This window comes from Antechinus flavipes, chromosome 3 (genome assembly GCF_016432865.1).
Source record: "Antechinus flavipes isolate AdamAnt ecotype Samford, QLD, Australia chromosome 3, AdamAnt_v2, whole genome shotgun sequence".
NCBI classification, from domain to species: Eukaryota; Metazoa; Chordata; class Mammalia; order Dasyuromorphia; family Dasyuridae; genus Antechinus; species Antechinus flavipes.
In genome coordinates, this window is record NC_067400.1 from 393801213 (window position 1) to 393820354 (window position 19142).

Below are 19142 nucleotides of genomic sequence, written 5' to 3' on the forward strand. Positions count from 1 at the left end.
AGTTTTAATTTAAAAAAAAATCATAGACAAAATCATAAAGTAAATTGACCTATCAGAGAAGGCCTGGTAGAATCTTTAGAGTTTTGACCCTTTTGTAACTATGTTTGTGACTCAGTTTCCAAAAAACACTTCTTGCAAAAGAGAAGTTAGTAAGGAAGAATTAAATCTTTTTGGGGTGCCATAAATATTCCAGAAGCCTGATGCATTGGAAACTTTGTCTCTAGATTTTGTCTTGCTTTTTTAGAAGTTTAGAATGGTTTTTTTAACTGTTATTTAGAAGTCTCTCACATAAATGTTAGTATATGTCACAGGAACCTTGTCAAATAAGTGAGAGGCCATAGTCTTAAAAGAGGTAGAAAGTTTTAAAATGAAATATATTTGTCAAGCTATGCTTCTTAAATATCGTCTTTCCAGAACTTTATATTCTTATATTCAACTCTTTCAAACATGAATTCAATAAATGGTAATAAATAGTTGCGGTTCAAGGTTGATTTGATCTGATAGAAAGCTCTAAGCACCATATACCCAAATAGGTGCCAAGCTTTTTTTGAATATTGGAGAGTTTTCATTCTGACTCTATCTGGATCCCCAGCACATAGCACGGTGCCTAGTACATTGTAAGCCCTTAATAAATGCTTGTTCAGTTGTTGACTTTAATACTCTATGCTTCCTTTTCCATCATTTGACACTTTTTTCATCAACTTAAAGGAAATGTCTACCTTATTATGAGTGAAAATATAGTTTTTTTTTATTAAAGTGCACATATCTCCTTTACCAAGATGAAATTAGCATTAAGTTCATTTTTCCATGCATATAAAATATGATTTATATATTTTTGCTACTTCAAGTTCAGCTTAATCTATATCTCTTAAATATCTATTAAGAAGAAAATATTAGAAAGCAAATTATCTCTGTCACTTATAAAAATATGTGAATGATCCAAATTCCAGCATTTTACAAAAAAAAAAAGTTATCAGGTAGATTACTAATAATTATTATAGCATTTATAAGGAATTCAAAGATTTGCCAACTCTTTACAAATGCCTCATTTGATCCTTACAATAATTCTATGAGGTAGGGGTTATTATTATCATTATTTTACAGATGAGAACACAAGCACAGGAAGGTTCAATAATTTTCCCAGAGTTATATAGTTATTGTTTCAAAAGTGGATTTTGGACTTGCATCTTGCTGCCTCCAGGTCCAGGGCTCTATCCAGTAAGGGACCTAGCTGCCAAGAAATGAAATATTTTTCATATTACTTACATGATATCAATTAAATGTCCCTTTCAGAGCAGGTTCATTAATTTTCACATATGTTCTAAAACCCAGTACTGATACTCAGCAATAGTGCTGCAACCGGTTGATTGCCTAATCATTAAGTCTGATAACAGTGTTCACTTGATTATTTCTTCTCTCAGATTAAATATTAAATAGTATCATTGATTAAAAAAAAATTGTCAAAAAGACATCTACTTGAAATGGATGAATATTTATTTTAAAATATTTTAAGAGCAAGAATTTTTTTAAATTAGCATAACAAAAAGGACTTGGCAGTTCAGGAGCTCTGGGTTTTAATCTCAGTTAGGACAGCTTTTGACTTGAAACAAATTAATTTAGGTCTCTGAGTCTAAGTTTACTCATTTGCATACTGGACTACATAATATTGAAGGTTGCTTAAAAACATTTTATGAGTATCTTAATGGGGCGAAAGAGAATAAGAGAGAAGATTGTAGAGCCAGATTGTCTTCCTTTTTTCTTATTCAGTAAAAAAAACAATATTGCCCTTTTTTTACACACACACATATGTGATTAAATTAGGAAAGAAAACTATAAAGTTATTGTTATTCGGTCATACTTGACTCTTCTTGATCTTGGCATTTTCTTGACAAAGATACTGGAATGCTTTTCCATTTTCTTCTCTAGCTCATGTTATAGATGAGGAAAACTGAGACAAACAGGGTGAAGTGACCTACCCAGGGTCACATAGCTAACAAGTATCTGAAGCCAGATTTGAATTCAGGAAGGTGAGTCTTTCTGACTCTATACCCAGGATTCTATCTACCATGCCTACTAGCTATCCTCTTAGTTGTTAGGTCTAAAAAAGAATGTCTCATTTATACTATATACTTGTTTATCATCTTCATCTTCATAAACAGTACAGAGGTAAACTTAAATCTTACCCCCAAAAGAGATTTTTATACCTTCTTTAAACCTCCATCTCTCTTCCTTATCCCTATTCACCAATCAATAATCACAGGTGTATTGAAAAATGGTCTGGCTTATAGACTCTAGTGCCTAGTCCAGCAAAACCTAAATGGTTTCTTCTCTCTTTTTTTTACGGACCCTTCTCAATGTGGACATACAGACGGTTAGGTAAGAGAAGGGACAAAAAGGCTTTTTTAAAGTTTCCTTTAGATTCACTTCTTGACTACTGTCTAGGCATGTATGGACTGATTTTCTACTCTGTTTTAAGAAAATATAAAGTAATGTGATACCATTTATGAGTAACTGAAACAATTTTTTTAAAAAGAAAGAAAAAATCTTGTGGTTACAGAAAATACAAGAATTTTGAAATTCCACAAATTGTTTTATTCTGTTTATATTTGCAGGGGACAACTAATACACTTATTTTCGGCCTGGGAAGGATAGAAAGAAAATGCTGGGAGTATGGCCAAGCTAGAGTCTGTTTTCTAAGAATCTATAAAATCTATATTTGACAATCTAAAACCTATAAATGTATTGCATGTAGCTAATATTATAAGATATACTAGATTTTAATAAATCAAGTTTTCTAAGATACACAGTTCATTAATATTTAAATCTTATATTGATTTCCACTTAAATAGTATCCTATAAACTTTTTACCTATTAGGAGTGCTTTTACTAGAGATTTTCATAGGATTCAATTATTTTTTCTCATTGTGTCCGAGAAGAGGGCCAATTTTAATTCCATCCCTATAGCGATTATTGCATTACTAATAGTAGCTTTACTCAGACAGTCCTGACAAATATTCCTTTTATTTGAGAGGGGTTTCTCATGAAAGCCTAATAAAAACTGAGAGCTATGACCATTGCCTTAGTTTAAGGAGATTCAGGAGGTGGCCCTCGCTTTTTTAGAATGCTTCTAAAGGAAACAAAGCAAGACACTGTGCTATTCATTGCAGAGTTAACACTCATGATCCTCCTATTAGGCACGTACCCCAAGGAGGTCAAAGATAGAAAGAAAGGTCCCATATATACCAAAATATTCATAGCAGCACTTTTTTATGGTACCAAAAAGCTAGAAACAAAGTGGTTGCCCACTGTTTGGGAACAGGCATGACTGAACAAAATCACAGTATTTGAGCAGAATTTAGTTGCACTCTTAGAAGTGAAAAATGAACAGACCAGAGAAAATGGGAAAAATACAAGCTGTTGTATATTAAAAACAAGAAGGATTAGGAAAATACCATAGTAATGTCTACAACATTGTAAATTGAAAAGAATATTAAAATGAAGACTAGCACTATGTCATCGTAATGATCAATCTTGGTACTGGAAGAGAAAAATACAATTCTTCCTTTCATTAAAGTTTTGAAGGAGAATAGGTTCAGAATAGTGCATGGGCTAGGCTGAATTGTACCAATACAAACACAAAAGAGAGGCACTACCTGCCCTTGAGGGGCCTGCATTTTCGTAACCAATAAAGGGAAATAGTGGTAAAGGCAGGAAGTTGCAGCCACTAAGGTGAATCCATAGGTAATTGTTGATATGATTAAATTCTCCAAAAATTAAGTGGGAAGTGGGAAGAGAGATAAGAGATCATCAGCAGACAAAAAAATGGGTGATTTCTAGCAAAAGTGAGAATGAGAGTACATAGTGCAAACATACAGAAACAAGAGGTTTAGCTTGTCCCAAATAGGCCTCTGGTGATACAATTGGGAGGTTGCAATAGTGACGGGATAGAAAATGGTGGAAGATAAGGGAAAGTTCACTGAGTGAGGATGAGTATGATATATTCAGAAATGTTTATAATATTAAAATGAAAGTCAAAACAAAACTTTGAAAACACACACACACACACACACACACACATATATATATATAAGTAGGTAGATAATACATAAATATATAATTAAATGCATATGCATTCAAATGTGCATATATGTATGTTTATAGATGTGTCTATATGTATATGTATATACAGACATATACATATATATGTATATATGTGTATAAATATGCATAGAAATATATATATACTGGTGGGCCTAGGACCTCAGAAACTGACTCAGAAACGAGGGACTCAGAAACCTTCAGCCTATCTAGAATAATACTGATGAACTATGGTTAATAGTACAATCACTCACACGGTCTATGAGATATATATCTCAGAATTGATCATCCTTTACATTTTATTAGCCTTTAGAATAAAGGCTTGTATAGAAGGTATAGCAAGAACAATAGTTACAAAACATCATACTCCGCCCCCACCCCCACCCCCACCCCCTTCTCCAGCTCAGGGACACAAGTTCTCCTGACCATCCCCTGGTTAAGTGACTTCAGGCTTAAAGTGATTAGAAGTCCCATTTATAAAGAACATCTGTTACTGAGAAGGACCTCCCAATCCCTGGTCCCAAAAATCCTTTTTCCCTTTGTGAAGTCCTCAAGAGATTCCCTTTAGATGTAATTTCTCTGTTGCCTTTTTAGAGTCCATAGATAGCATTTCTCTTTGTCATGAGGATCACAACATCTGAAACTGCTACCATCCTTGGGAGACCATGTTTCAAAAGCCATCTACTAGTGAATCCTTTATTATTGACCACTATTTTCCAGAAGACTTAGCTATTGAGTCTGTTTGTCAGTGGTACTTCTGAAGGAACTGATGTATTCCTTGATTACCTAGACACTGCCACATAAGAATATTCATTCACTTGAAATCAGGGAAGAATAAATGCAAAAGATACTAAGGCTTATGGTAATCAGATGGAAGACAGAGCAGTAACCCTTTGCTCCAATCAACAACTCACAACAATTCTGCCTCACTTTCCACCAAAATGAAAAAAAGCCAAGGACAGAATAAAGAATTAGATCACTATGGTCAGAAGCCAGCTTAACTTCCCCCATTTTGTCCCAGAATTCCTAAATTTCCTTTGTCGCAGTAATAGCCATAATTTCAGATCTCTCATATTAGAATTGACATGTTAAATCAACTTATATTGAGTCTAAAAGTAATCCATAGTCAAATGAGTTTGGGAAGCATTGGTAGAGTACAACAAACAAATCTGGGTTTCTGCAGTACGAATATCAATAACTATAAAGAATATCCAAATTCATATCATTTAGATTCTCCATTTCATAAAAAACTGGCAACAATTTCCACACAGAGACAGCTCTTGTTCATTATCAGTCAAATGACTGATGTCATTTTTCAGTTGTGTCTGGCTGACTCCATTTGAATTTTTTTTTTTTTTTTGGAAAAGATATTGGAGTGGTTTATCATTTTCTTCAACTCATTTTACAAATGAGGAAACTGAGACAAATAATATTAAGTGACTTGCCCAGCATCACATAACCAAGTCTAGAATTCTATCTATTCTGCCACTTAAGTGCCTTAATCAAAACATTATTTTGGAGGCAGCTAGTTGGTGTAGTGGATAGAGCACCAGCCCTGAAGTCAGGAGGACCTGAGTTCAAATTTGGCCTCAGACATTTAACACTTCCTAGCTATGTGACCCTGGGCAAGTCACTTAACCCCAATTGCCTCAGCAGAAATGAATAAATGAATGAATGAATAAATAAATAAAACATTATTATCCCTCTAAAGCCCAACTAAGCAACTAGGTAATACAGTAGATGTACTATCAGGTCCAGTTAAGAAAAGCTGAGTTTACATTTGGCCCCAGATACAAGCTATGTGACTCTAGGCAAGGATATGAACAGACAATTTCCAGATGAAGAAATTGAAATTAATTGAAAATTGAAAAATTGAAAGTATATGAAAAGATGCCCTAAATCACTATCAATCAGAGAAATGCAAAGTAAGATAACTCTGAGATACCACTGTATATCTCTCAGATTGGCTAAAATGACAGAAAAAGATAATGATGAATGTTGGAGGGGATGTGGGAAAACTGGGACACTGATATATTGTTGGTGGAATTGTGAACTGATCCAACCATTTTGGAGAGCAATTTGGAACTATGTCCAAAGGGCTATTGAACTGTATGTACCCTTTGGTCCAGCAGTGTTTCTACTGGGCTTATATCCCAAAGAGATCATAAAGGAGGGAAAGGGACCCACGTGTGCAAAAATGTTTGTGGCAGCCCTTTTTTTATAGAGTCAAGAAACTGGAAACTGAGTGGATGCCCATCAATTGGCTGAATAAGTTATGGTACATGAATGTTATAGAATATTATTGTTCTATCAGAAACGACCACAGGATAATTTTTAGAGAGGCTTGGAGAGACTTAAATGAATGATGCTAAGTGAAGTGAGCAGAACCAGGAGATCATTATACACGGCAACAAGAAGATTATATGATGATTAATTCTGATGGACGTGACTCTCTTCTACAAGAGATGAACCAAATCAGTTCCGATAATCTTGTGATGAAGAGATACAACTGCACACAGAGAGAGACTGTGGGAATTGAGGGTGGATCACAACATAACATTTTCATTCTTTCTGTTGTTGTTTCCTTGCATTTTGTTTTCTTACTCATTTGTTTCCTTTTTGATCTGTTTTTTTCTTGTGCAGCAAGATAATTGTATAAATATTTATACATATATTTGATTTAACATATATTTTAACATATTTAACATGTATTGGACTACCTGCCATCTAGGGGAGGGGATGGGGCAAGGGAAGGGAGAAATTTGGAACAGAAGGTTTTGCAAGGGTCAACGCTGAAAAATCATCCATGCATATATTCTGAAAATAAAAATCTTTAATAAAAAAGAAAGAAAATAAAATTTAAAAAGTGAATTAGAGAAGGAATTAGCAAACTACTCCAATATCTTTGCCAAGAAAATCCCCAAAGAGATCACAAATATAACCAAAGTAAGACCAAAAATAACTAAACAATGAAGTGCATGTTCTTTTCTAACTTCACTTTTTCTGAGGAAGACACTACTATCTTTCTTGTCAACTAATTTCATAATGTGAGTCATCTTCAGTTTTTTCCTCTCCTGGTCATATTGGATCATTTATAAAATCCTTTCAATTCTACTTCGACAGCATAGCTTATATCCATTTCTTTCTTTCCACTTACTTTTATTCAAACCAACAACCATCCTTTGTCAGTCTCATATCACCTTTTTCCTGGACTTTTGAAATAGTCTCTTAATTGGTCTCCCTTCTTTTAATCTTTCTTTGTTGATCTACCCTCTATGAATACCTTCCATAACGATATTCATAAAATGAAGATATGATCACCAAAACTTCCTTTTCAAGAAGATCTAATTACTCCCTCTCATCTCTAGATAAAATAAGAGCTTTTCTGCTACCTGGTACTTAAAGTTCTTCATGGTCTCCCTTTATCCTATCTTTTAAAACTGATTATAGATTGCTTTTTTCCCCACAATTTACATTCTAACCAAACTGTCCTTAACATTTGCCAAATGCTACATTTCATCCCCCACCTGGGTTATACCTAGTATTTGGAATGTTTGTTCTCTCAACCTCCTCCTCAAACTCTCTAGTTTCCTTCAAAACAAGGCGTCCTTAAAGAGACATTTCACAATCCTCAAAGTTAATTTGTTTTGTTCTATACTCATTGAATTTGCTTTGTATTTACTCTGTGCATATTCCTTACATGCAAACATATATACATATATATATGTATATACATACCTATACATGCTAATAAAAAGTATTTTCCTTTAGAAGCAGACAACTTTCTTTATGCTTTCTTCATTAACCTCTAAAGCAGCAGAAAAAAGTAGGCCATTCCCTCTCAGGTCGATGAGTTGTGATTTCTGCCTAATCCATTGTTACAATTCTCTTACATTCTGTTTAGTAGGGAGACTAAGACACTGTGGGATACAAAAGCAAAGGCAGTGAAGATGGCAGCTTACCCAGCATGTAGGAAGTTCTTGCTGGGTTACTTTTGTCACACTGAAACTGGGGAACTTACTGGAGCTTTAAAGGAGGAGGCAAGTGAATCTTCTCTACAAGTAACTGCACCATAATTTATAAAATATGCAAGTGGCTTTTAGCTAAGGCAATGCTTCTTTAACCTTTTTTTGTGTTATGGATCCTTTGACAGTTTGGTGAAGCCTAAGGAATCTTTCTCAGAATAATGTATTTGAATGCATAAAATATAATACATAGCTTTAAAAAGGAGACCAATTATATTAAAATAAAATTATTAAAAAAAAAAAAACACAAGTACATGGATCCCATGGTAAGAACCCCTGAGTACTTGAGGGAAAGGAAAAAAAATGAGATTTATATAGTCCCTACTATGTATTAGATACTATGCTAAGTGTTCCATCAGTATTAATTCATTGTTCTTGCAACAACCCTGGAGGTGTGGTATTTTGATCTCCATTTGATAGGAGACAAACAGGATCCACTCAGCTATTAAGTATCTGATGCTGGGCTTAAGCTCAGCTCAACTTCCTAAATTCAGATTCAGCCTCAGATGCTTACTAGTTTTGTGACCCTGAGAAAATCACTTCAACCTGTTTATCTCAGTTTTTTCATCTATAAAATGAGCTGGAAAAAGAAATGGAAAACCACTCTATCAAAAGACATCCCATGAGCATCCCAAATGAGGTCACAAAGAGTTGGACATGAGTGAAAATGACTGAAAAATCAAACCTGCCGATTTTAGGCTTCTGCTCTACTTCACCATCTAGAGAGAATGATTAAGTACTACTGTTGATGCAGGTGAGATTGGCCACAATTTCACTACCAGTGGGTCAAGTAGAATGGATTGTATGGAAGGTTTTGGTAAACCTTCAACAAAAAGGACATTTCTGTATCTGTGTGCATGTCTCAGTACCTTCTCTCCTATACATGTTGAGTATTCTTCATTCAATACAATAAGACCCTGACCTTTTGGAAAAGCATCTGGGACTAAGAGGGCAGTTGTGAATGGTCTCTACCCCCACTACTCTCCTGGCAAGTTGTGTACCTTCTCTGTGGTTTATGTGTGTTTTTATGATAACTACCTGGAAAGAAATCTATAATGATAGACCTAATACATTTAGCCAAGAGTCCATATTTTCTCTTTAGGTCAAGAGGTTTTAATTGTGTGTGTGTAAATACACACATGCATGTGTGATGGAAATCTTGTAAAGCACTTCTCAGAATGTCTGTTGACTATATTTATAACCAGAGGCAATGCTAAATTGTTAGAGGTTAGTGAAAATAAAGCTATACATGCTGGGGGGTTTTCTCCATAAAATTCAAAGACTCCCTGAAAGTTATCCATGGACCTTTTGGATTTCTTTGGACCCCAAGTTAAAAATCCCTTCTCTGAAAGTATGTTTGAGGTGTCCTTAATGTTAAGAATTCCACAATAATAGTAATCTGTTCCTTCTCCTTAAACATCTTAGCTAAATGTCACTTTGAAATTCTAGAAATGTGACATAGTTGTAGAGCACTGAGTTCCCTATAGTCTCACACTGCAGAATAATAAAGGGAGCCGTGCCAGCAGCCAGCAGTCTCATCTGTCTCTGCACTTTTGGCATTCTGTTTTTCCTGTCATACTGACACTTGCTGCCCTTCCATCTCAAAGTAGCTCCTAACCATATTCTCTCTCTAGACTTTCTCCTTTCTGCCTTCCCATATCTACCCAGAGCTTAGGGTGCAAAATAATGAATAAAATGTAAGTTCCCTGGCAACAGGGACTATTTCCTTGTTTGTCTTTGAATCTTCAGTATCTGATACAATATCTGGTATATAGTAGGAATTTAACAAATGTTTGTTGATTGACTGATTAGCAGAGCCTATCCCATAAGACAGCTTTGGTTCTTGTTGAGAACTCCAAATATCTTTCAAAGGTATTCCACTGTTTTATTGTGGATATTTGGAGTGATTGGAGGAAAATTGGTAGAGTAGGTGATTGGAGGAAATAATGACAACTGATTTCTAGCACTAGGGAAAGACAACAGGCAAAGAGAAGTAAACCACATACACAATTAAGTTGCGAAGTTTAAGCAAAAAAAAGCTCTTAATGCCTTTCAACTTTATTTTCAACCTTTGTTTCTCCTATATTTAGAAAAATCTATAATTTAATTAAATAAGATATCTATTGAGTATCTAGTATGGACAAGGCACTAGGTCAGATTTTGGGGATCTAAGAAACAAAATCAAAATCTAGTTTCTGCTCTCCAACTAAAATGGTCCAAGCTAGAGCCCTCCAGCTATCCCTAGAAGCATGGCACAATGCCAAAAACACTGAATTTGAGGTCACAGAACTTAGTTTTGAAACCCAGTTCTGATAATGGACAAATGGTTTTAACCCTTTGTATTCCTCATCTGTAGAATAAAATTAATAGAAAAGGTGACCACCCAGGACCTTCTAGCTCTAAATGTGTGATTTATTGATCTTTTAACATATTGTCTACTTCCATGAACATAAGAAACAGGATGAAAAATATATTTGGATCAAACTGTTCTAATTACTGAAGAGGCAACAGAAATAAGCTAACAACCTGGATTCCTAACTTAAGACATTGTCGTTGTCAATAATATAGGACTCATTAAATGTTTGTTGCATGAATGAAGAACAGACACCCACTAAGACAGGGTATCTATATTAGTCACTATGTAACACATTGGCCGGAAATCTCTTTTCCCTAGAAGGTAACAAACACATAAAAGGTAGATCTTATTCAAAGCAAGAATATGGAGGTGAAGTCTCTCTGGCCAAAATGGTTTCTTTTCACCATTTCATGCCATACTGTATATTTGTGGATTTCCATCTGAGCAAATGAAGGAGCAGAGAAGGGGGCAAGTTTAATTAGTGGCCTATGCAGCAAATGTCAATAAAACCAGGCTTAGATTCCCAGAGGCCATCAGTAAATAGTACTAACTCAAAAGTTCTTCTATTTTAGCCAAAATATTTATGGATCAGAATATGAGATATCTAATATTCCAGGAAACATGTCATTTTCATAGAAAGCCTTCTTAAACTGAATTCCTTCATTTTTCAAGAAGTACTTTCTACAATGTCACTTTGGTGATGTTTGGCTTCTAGGGATAAATGCAAGAGTTAGAAAATTGCTGCTGGGCTCTATGGAAGGAGTTACCTATCTTTTCCTTTTTTCTATATCTGTTTAATTCCCAACGTTTTTTTGGGGCACATGTTTGTGTTTGGTAGTGGGGATATTTTATAGGTAATAGGTGATGGGACCTTGTTGAAATTTGTGCTTGGTAGTTCCTAACTTCTAACTGAGTTTACACAGGCTATCTTAGGCCAGATCTGTTTAGATTATCTTTATATAGGGATAGATATAAGTTAAAGTAATGTGAACAAGTTTTTCTGCATCAAGATTTTACTGATGCTTTAGCTCTTATCTATGCAAATGTATCACCACTAGAAACTGAGATGATAAAAACCCATGCAAATAATCAGCCAGTATTGTTCCATTACAATCATTCTAGTACTGAATTATTATGTATATTTCAGATGCTAGTGCTTTTTCCAATTTAAATTGAAACAATTCTTGAATAATACCATTAAGGGCTTCTCAGGGAGTGTAGAAACATGAGAATTAGATTTCTTTCACTTTATTTTAATTTTATGACTAATAATAACATTTATAGTCATGCAAGCAGGGATAAGGGTAATCAAATCTCACATTTTATGACTGGAGCTGATAGCTGGAGGGATAAGGAAGAATTTCTTCCATCCCCAATCTCTGCCCTAGTTTAATTAGCAAAACTCAAGATGCTGTAGCTATGAAGTTCTTTTGAAAACTCAGACGCTTCCAGTCACCCCACCAAAATGACAGATTTGATGGGCTTGGCCTCTTATTTGAAATGTTCTTTTCTGAAATCAAAGCTTTGGTCAACTTAACATAGATTAAAGTAGCTAGAAATATTTAACTGGGTCATCATGTTCTACCAAACTTGAATATGGAACATGTGTCCTTAAATTCCTCCAAATCTATTGTACAAGCCAAGAACTTTTACCAACATTATTTTTTTCAGCCTCTGTACCAGTAGTTATCATAAGGAGAGAGAAAGGACCTAGAGACATCTGATCTTCTCATTTCTGCCATGAAGAAACTATGATGACAGGGGAAGACAGTATGGCATTTGTTAAATGGCATAAAATCAGACTGCATTCCAGGTAGAACTAGTTCAATAGAAATAACTTTCTGTTTTTTAAACAACTTAAATAAGTATTCAAACTAGGATAACTTTTTTTTTCCTGCCACATTATAGCTTTGTACTTGATCAGATAAGGAAATAAAATCTTTGAAGTAGATAGCTTCTTTGGAATCAATTCTTATATTTGGAATAGTCTCATCTTTGCTTCAGAATTTTGTGATTAATTTCTATCTGGAAAGCACAATCATTTGTCTTTTTCTATTTCAAATTTTATACATAATAGTGTAGCATCCTGTGAACATTTCTCTCCAGGTCTCATATAGCTTCTAAGAGACAGCTAGATTCAAAGTACTATGTGAGTCTATATCTATTCAAAACCATAGGTCACAGGCTGCCAATTATGTGTGTGTTGTTACTTATTCAGACAACAGACTTAACTCATAAGAGAGAGATTTAATCAAAAAGCTTAGTAAGAAAAGTGGCAATAGACATCTCCTCCCTTTACTTGGGGCATACTCATTATCCTACAAATAAATAAACCATCACTAGGAAGAGTAGACATATCTAAGGAACACATATGAGGAAGAAATGTGATCACAGTACATGCTGGGAGGATTAGCTCATAACTTTAATGATACAGGGTCACTGATTTCTTCTGATGATGTCAATGTTGCTCCCACTAGTTCCATGCAGCCTTCAGCCCCTGCCAAGCATATAAATGTAGTGGACAGTCTCTGCTGGCCATTACTCCCTCCTGGTCTCTTAGGGCTACTGCTTGACCATGCTCCACTATTCTCTTTGTCACTACTGTTCACTGCCAATCATGGCTCTGTTGAGAATTAGTTTGTAGAACTTCTGGCCTCAGGTAAAATCCCTATCTACAATACCACCTTTGTCCAGTAAGAGAAAAAATAGACTCTACCAATTCTCTTTTAACTTAAAGCCAAGAGATTTATATTATAGATCACTTAGAAGGACAGAGTACCCATACCACATGCCCCTGGATAATTTTCCTCTAATAAGGAAACATTGTCATAGGGAAAGATCTCAAAATTTATTTAGAATCTATCTGATAAAGTTAGAAAGTCCTTGCAGTTCTAGTCCTGTGTACTAGTTTCATTATCTAAGCAATATTAGTTTATTTGTCCTTTCATCAAAGTAACAAGAACTGTCTGGGTCTGAGCAAGTTTCATAAATTTAGATGACAGATTGAGTTCTTCACACATCAGAAATTAGTCTTGTTGTTGTTCAGTCAGTTTCAGTCTTGTCCCCATACCTCTCTTTTGTAGATGAGGAAACCAATGGGGTTGACTTCCTCATAACTATACAACTAGTGAGTAATAAAGGAAAGATTCAAATCCATTAACTATAAATCCAGCACTCTTTGCCAGATTCTTTTTTGTTTCCTTGCAAAGGAATGAGATAGCAATGATACAGGAACAAAAGTAAAGCCCAGCAAGCAAGGTTACCATCTTCTTGCTTAGTCATATTACTAACTTCATTATGTATATATTGCAAAACTGCAAGAACAGGAGGATCCAACTAAAATGCTCACTGACATGTGAGCATCTATGTTCTAGTGGATATATAGTGAAGGAGTTATATGGGGTTCATTATTGAACTTTCCCTGTACTGTCTTTAAATGTAATGTCCATCTTTTCTAAGTTTCACCTAAAACTAGACAATATAGATTTTATGTTCATGGGAAATAAGAAATACAGTTGGAACTTTAACTAATTGTAATTTAATAAATAATAAAAACAACAATAGGAATATATCTTTTCCCTATATTAGGAGACTTGTTCCTTCCTGTTCTCTTTTCCATCTGAGTAATGTGAGGAAATATAGTGCATCTAAGTCACATGATAGGCAGAATAAAGAATAGGACTGATATCCAGAAGAACCTGGAGAAGAGCTACTGGGAGAAAGTGATTATCACCAAAAAAGAAGAAAAAACTTAGGATTTCTGCTTTTATTTTTCCATCTTTCATGGTATAAAAATATTAGAAAACTTGTTCCACACTATACTAAAAAAAATATAAGACATTAGACAACATACTATAGTGATAAGAAAAAGCAGGAAGAAGAGAAAAAGAAAAAGAGATACTATTTCCTGAGGAGTACATATTCCCTGGGTAGTTAGAAGCAGTAAGCCAAGATAGGACTTGAAGGGAAGAGCCTCCACCAGAGCAATCCTCATGCTAGAAAATGCAAAAAAAAAAAAAAAAAAATCTAGAATTTACAGTAATATTTATGGAGAGTGTTCTTTTATCTCTATATCTCCCACTTGGTGACGTTGTCAGCTTCCATGAATTTGATTACCACTGTGGTACTGATGACTACCAGATCTATATATTCAGTCCCTCTGGCTCCAGAGGTCCATTCACCTGTTTGATATTCCAGACTATATCCTATAGACCACTCAAATGCTTTGAGTGCAAACTAGAATTTGTTATCATCCCCCAAGGCTATGTAATTCTCAATTTCCTTATTTCTATTGATGATGCCATCACCTTTTCTTTCACAATTTCACAGCCTTGGTCATCTTTAACTCCTTTTTCTCACTTTATATAGCTAATGGATCCAAAATCTTATCATTTCTATCTCTTAGACAAAAATCTGAATTTTTCATTTATACAATTATTGACATGGTCCAGCCCCTAAACTATTGTCATAGCCTACTAATGGTTCTTCCTACCTCAAATTTCTCTTTACTTGAATCTATCCTATTCACAATCATCAGAGATTTCAGTAAAATGCAGATCTGAATATCATACTATACTCTTCAAATTCCTAGTGGCTGCTACTTACCCGTATGTGTCTATAAAAATCATAATGATATCAAATATTTACCAGATCACATACACTTATCCTTGTTTTTAAGTTAGCATTATAACCTTTTAAAAAATTATCTTGTTTCTAAAACTTTTCTCTTAAACTGATATTTAAGGTTTCAAGCAATAGAGTTGTTTAGTTGGCCCACCTTAATAGCCCTCCAAAATATGCAGTTTTCATTGTATAACCTCTCATTTTCTATACTCATTTAATTTTTTTCTATTTTTTTTTTGGACATTACTCCACAATCCACAATTCAGAGTACTACCAAGTCCATTTGCCTGGGCTCAACTGATTAACAGCTGTTCTGAAGAGATTTTCTCCTTCCATGTGGTGAACCAGGAGGGATGCTGGACCCCATAAAAGCATTCAGTTTTGGCCACATTATGACATTCTCTTTCATAATATACTTCTTGTTCAGTTCTGATGTAGAGAAAGGATAAGAAATGAAAAACACCCTGAAAAACCATGGTATAGGAAAAGAGTTAAAGCTGAAAATAGCCTAAAAAATTGGCTCTTGAGCTATGCATCTTTGTGCTAAAAAAAAAAATTTTGAATTTTTTGGCAAGTGCCAAAGGCAAGGGGGAAAAAGCACTAATTATATCTGTTTGAAAAATATGAAGACTGAAATCATATTGTAAGATTTGAAATGCTATTTTAAAAAGTCCTGTGTCTGCAGGTGTGTGAAATTACTGAATGGTTACCCCTACATTGAGTGGAATTGGTGAATGGTGTCTTGTAGGAGAAGATCCAAGTGGGAATCATTGCTGGTTCATTACTTCAGCCATGGGGCAGACAAGGTCCCACTGCTAAAGCTTCCCTTCCACAGCTTGTGCACAGTTTGACCATTGTAGCCACTGACTGCATAGCAATAAGCTGAAGCCTGCTCCTTAGGAGATTTCATGGGTATGAGCCTTTCCAGGATGGTGTTGGAACAATGATGAGTTTGGGTTCTTAACCTATTTTGTGTCATGAGTCCCTTTGGCAGTCTGGTGAAATCTCTGTGCCTGTTATCTGAATAATATTTTGAAATGTATGAAATAGGATACATAAAGTTATAAAAGACAGCAATTGTCAAAATATTTTAAAAATAATATAGGTTTTAAAAATTAAGTTCATTGACCCTATACTAATATCACCTTCTTAGTTCATTTGGCTTTATACCAACAGGTTAGCTTATCATGTACTGCCCCCAGTTTGCTACAGGCAACTGAAATGTCATAGAGCTCACAAATAGATAAAACACAGAGAGAGAAACAGAGAGAGTGAGAGAGAGAGAGAAAGAGAGAGAGAGAGAGAATGACTTGGAACTTTACATTGTATTGCTGTTTTGCATTAGGGCAAAGTACTTTTTTCATTACATTATTAGAATTGCCTATTTTCTAGGCAGTTGGTATTTTATACTCTAATAGATCCATTATTTCATTGATATGAGGATATCCTTTACCATACATACACATATACATATGTACATATACACATGCATGAATGCACACATACACATTGAAAATATTCTTCAAGCTAAATAGATTTGTATTAAGTCCAACAAAGTCACATATTCAGGTTTAATGTTAGAAAATAATTTACTAACATGTGTACACAAAAGTCCCTATACAAGAAAGCACTGAATATATTTACCAAGTGTAATTAACAGCTTAATGCTTTACAAAATGAGCATAAAAATATTGCAGATGGTGCTTAGACATTAAAATGTGTAGATGTCGTATATATCCTTTTAAGCACAAGTAATAGTAGGTTCACCCGAATTGCTGACTGAGGGAGGCATCTTCTCTCCTTTGATGAATGTGCTCATCTCTCCTTAATGCTAATAGAAATTACATGTACACACTGTAAAAAATTATAACCCTATTTGTGGAATTCATTTATTTTAGAAATACAGTAATTTATTCCATCTCTTAATCACTGCTGGCCAGTTTGTCAACTGTGATATAGGACATAGGTCCTTTGTTGGAATGGAGAAAAGATACAATTCTCTAATGTGTTGGGCTTGGTCTTCAGAAATGTGGCATTCCAGATTTATTACACCAATCTCTCATTCTATGAGATATTTAGCAATGTCAGTAAAAGTGAAACTCTGCTGTTACAAAATCATACTTAAGGAGGGGGAAGGGGAAGTCTCTACAAAAGTAAAAGTATCCAAACTTTACATTGTTCCATTACATAGATATCAGAGTAACTAAAGTGTTTTTTAATGAAAACCAGTAGCATATGCTTTGGGTTTTAGATCAAACTTTTTTTTTTCTTATAAGCTTATATTTTATATAGTGCCAAACTATGAATATTTAAATATATTTATTATTAGCCTTCACTATATACTTTGCAAATGCCAGAATAAAATCTATCTAAATAAATCATGATGATTCATCTTTGTTTTTAGTAAAAAATAAAAATTGCAAGGATTCTAGCAATCATTAAGCAAGGATGCTTAAGCTTAGGAGAATGTATTTATTGAAATTTTTATTTGTTTTGAGAAACATTTATTTAAAATAATTGCGTAACCTCTTCCCCCTTTCGTTCTTCAAGTTCACATACTTAGAAAATATCAAGGCATCACAAGCAATTTAATCTCAGAGACATTATGTTGGACTCTTGAGAGGCAGAAAAATGGGTTCTTTTCATGGGTTATTTTATGATCAACGTACAGTCTCTTTAAGCCAAATTAAAGCTGTATGACAATTCATAGATACATTACTGGCTGTTAAAGATGTAGGAGATTGCATAAAAGCATGAAAAGTACTAGGATAACGTCACATCTTCATCACCAAGTTGGGAGGATTAACATTATTTGAATTCTTCCCCCCTCACATACAAACCTTTTCTCAAGAATGTCTTGTTTTATTCTTAGCCTTTAAAGAAGTTTTGCCTATAGCTTTGCTTCTCAGTGCACATGATTTGATCTTAACTTACCTTAAAAACATATTTATATGGAGTTGCTTTGTTTTCTGTGTTCACAGAGAATCCTAACAAATTGGAAGAAAGTGCCAGAGGACTCTACATTCCTTGTCCAGAACATTACAATGGCTTCTGCCTGCATGGCAAATGTGAACATTCAATTAATATGCTGGAGCCATCTTGCAGGTAACACTTTTCTTCTGAATTTTTAAAAATTAGTAAACCAAAGATAAAAGGGATGAGATTAAATTCAAGTATTTTGGTGCAGGGACGTCATTCTGCTTTTGTGATCTTTGGCAATTATTATGCCTTAAATTAGAATATTCCCAAACACAGGCAACCTACCCTACCTACCAAAGATAATGTAACCACATAAATCCCACTAAAACTAGCAGAAATCACATTGTTCATCCTATACTCCATGGTATGTATTTGTCCCTGGGGCCATAATGCACATTGCTTTAGAAGAGGTTATATTTTTTTTTCTTCTTTTCCTCATTTTAGCTTTTTTTTTTTTTCTTTCTTTCTTTTTTCTTTTGGCAAGGCAATTGGAGTTAAGTGGCTTGCCTCAGGTCATACAGCTGTTAAATGTAGAGTATTTGAGGTCAAATTTGAATTCAGGTCCTCCTGACTCCCAGACCAGTAATCTAATCACTGTGTCACCTAGTTGCCCCTCTCATTTTTTAAGGATATTTTTGACCTTCTGGAATTAAATCAGTCCTTACGGAACTAGCAAGAACTAAACCCAATCATTTTTAAATGTTGTGATACTTATCATAATAAAACTAGCCATATGTCCAACCCAACATTGAAGTTGCTAGTTAGGTTGAGTACCACTATGTGCATCATGAGTATTGTGAGGATGGCAATAATCAAAAAGAAAATTAACTATATCTTGATTTAAATTGTGATGCAGATACCATTTAATGAAATAGACTTCTATGAAATTCTCAGTTCTTGTTTGCGTTCCTCCACACCCCCACCTCATCAAGAATTATCTTCCCTTAATGCTTCCTTTCAATAATTACAGTAACCCCTGCCTTTTAGTGAAGTCAGGAAAATGGAATATAACTGAGAGGTTACTCAGGTTGTTGTGCTTCTCCGCAGGAAAGCTGACATTA

At 34.6% G+C, this 19142-nt stretch overlaps 1 protein-coding gene across 1 annotated transcript in view; it reads left to right on the plus strand.

Moving 5' to 3' along the window:
* Positions 1 to 19142, plus strand: part of TMEFF2 (transmembrane protein with EGF like and two follistatin like domains 2) — a 281645-nt gene that overhangs the window by 251744 nt on the left and 10759 nt on the right. The window contains exon 8 of the mRNA XM_051985978.1: positions 18084 to 18207. Within this exon, the coding sequence (XP_051841938.1) occupies positions 18084 to 18207 (124 nt within the window). The remainder of the gene's footprint in view (positions 1 to 18083; positions 18208 to 19142) is intronic.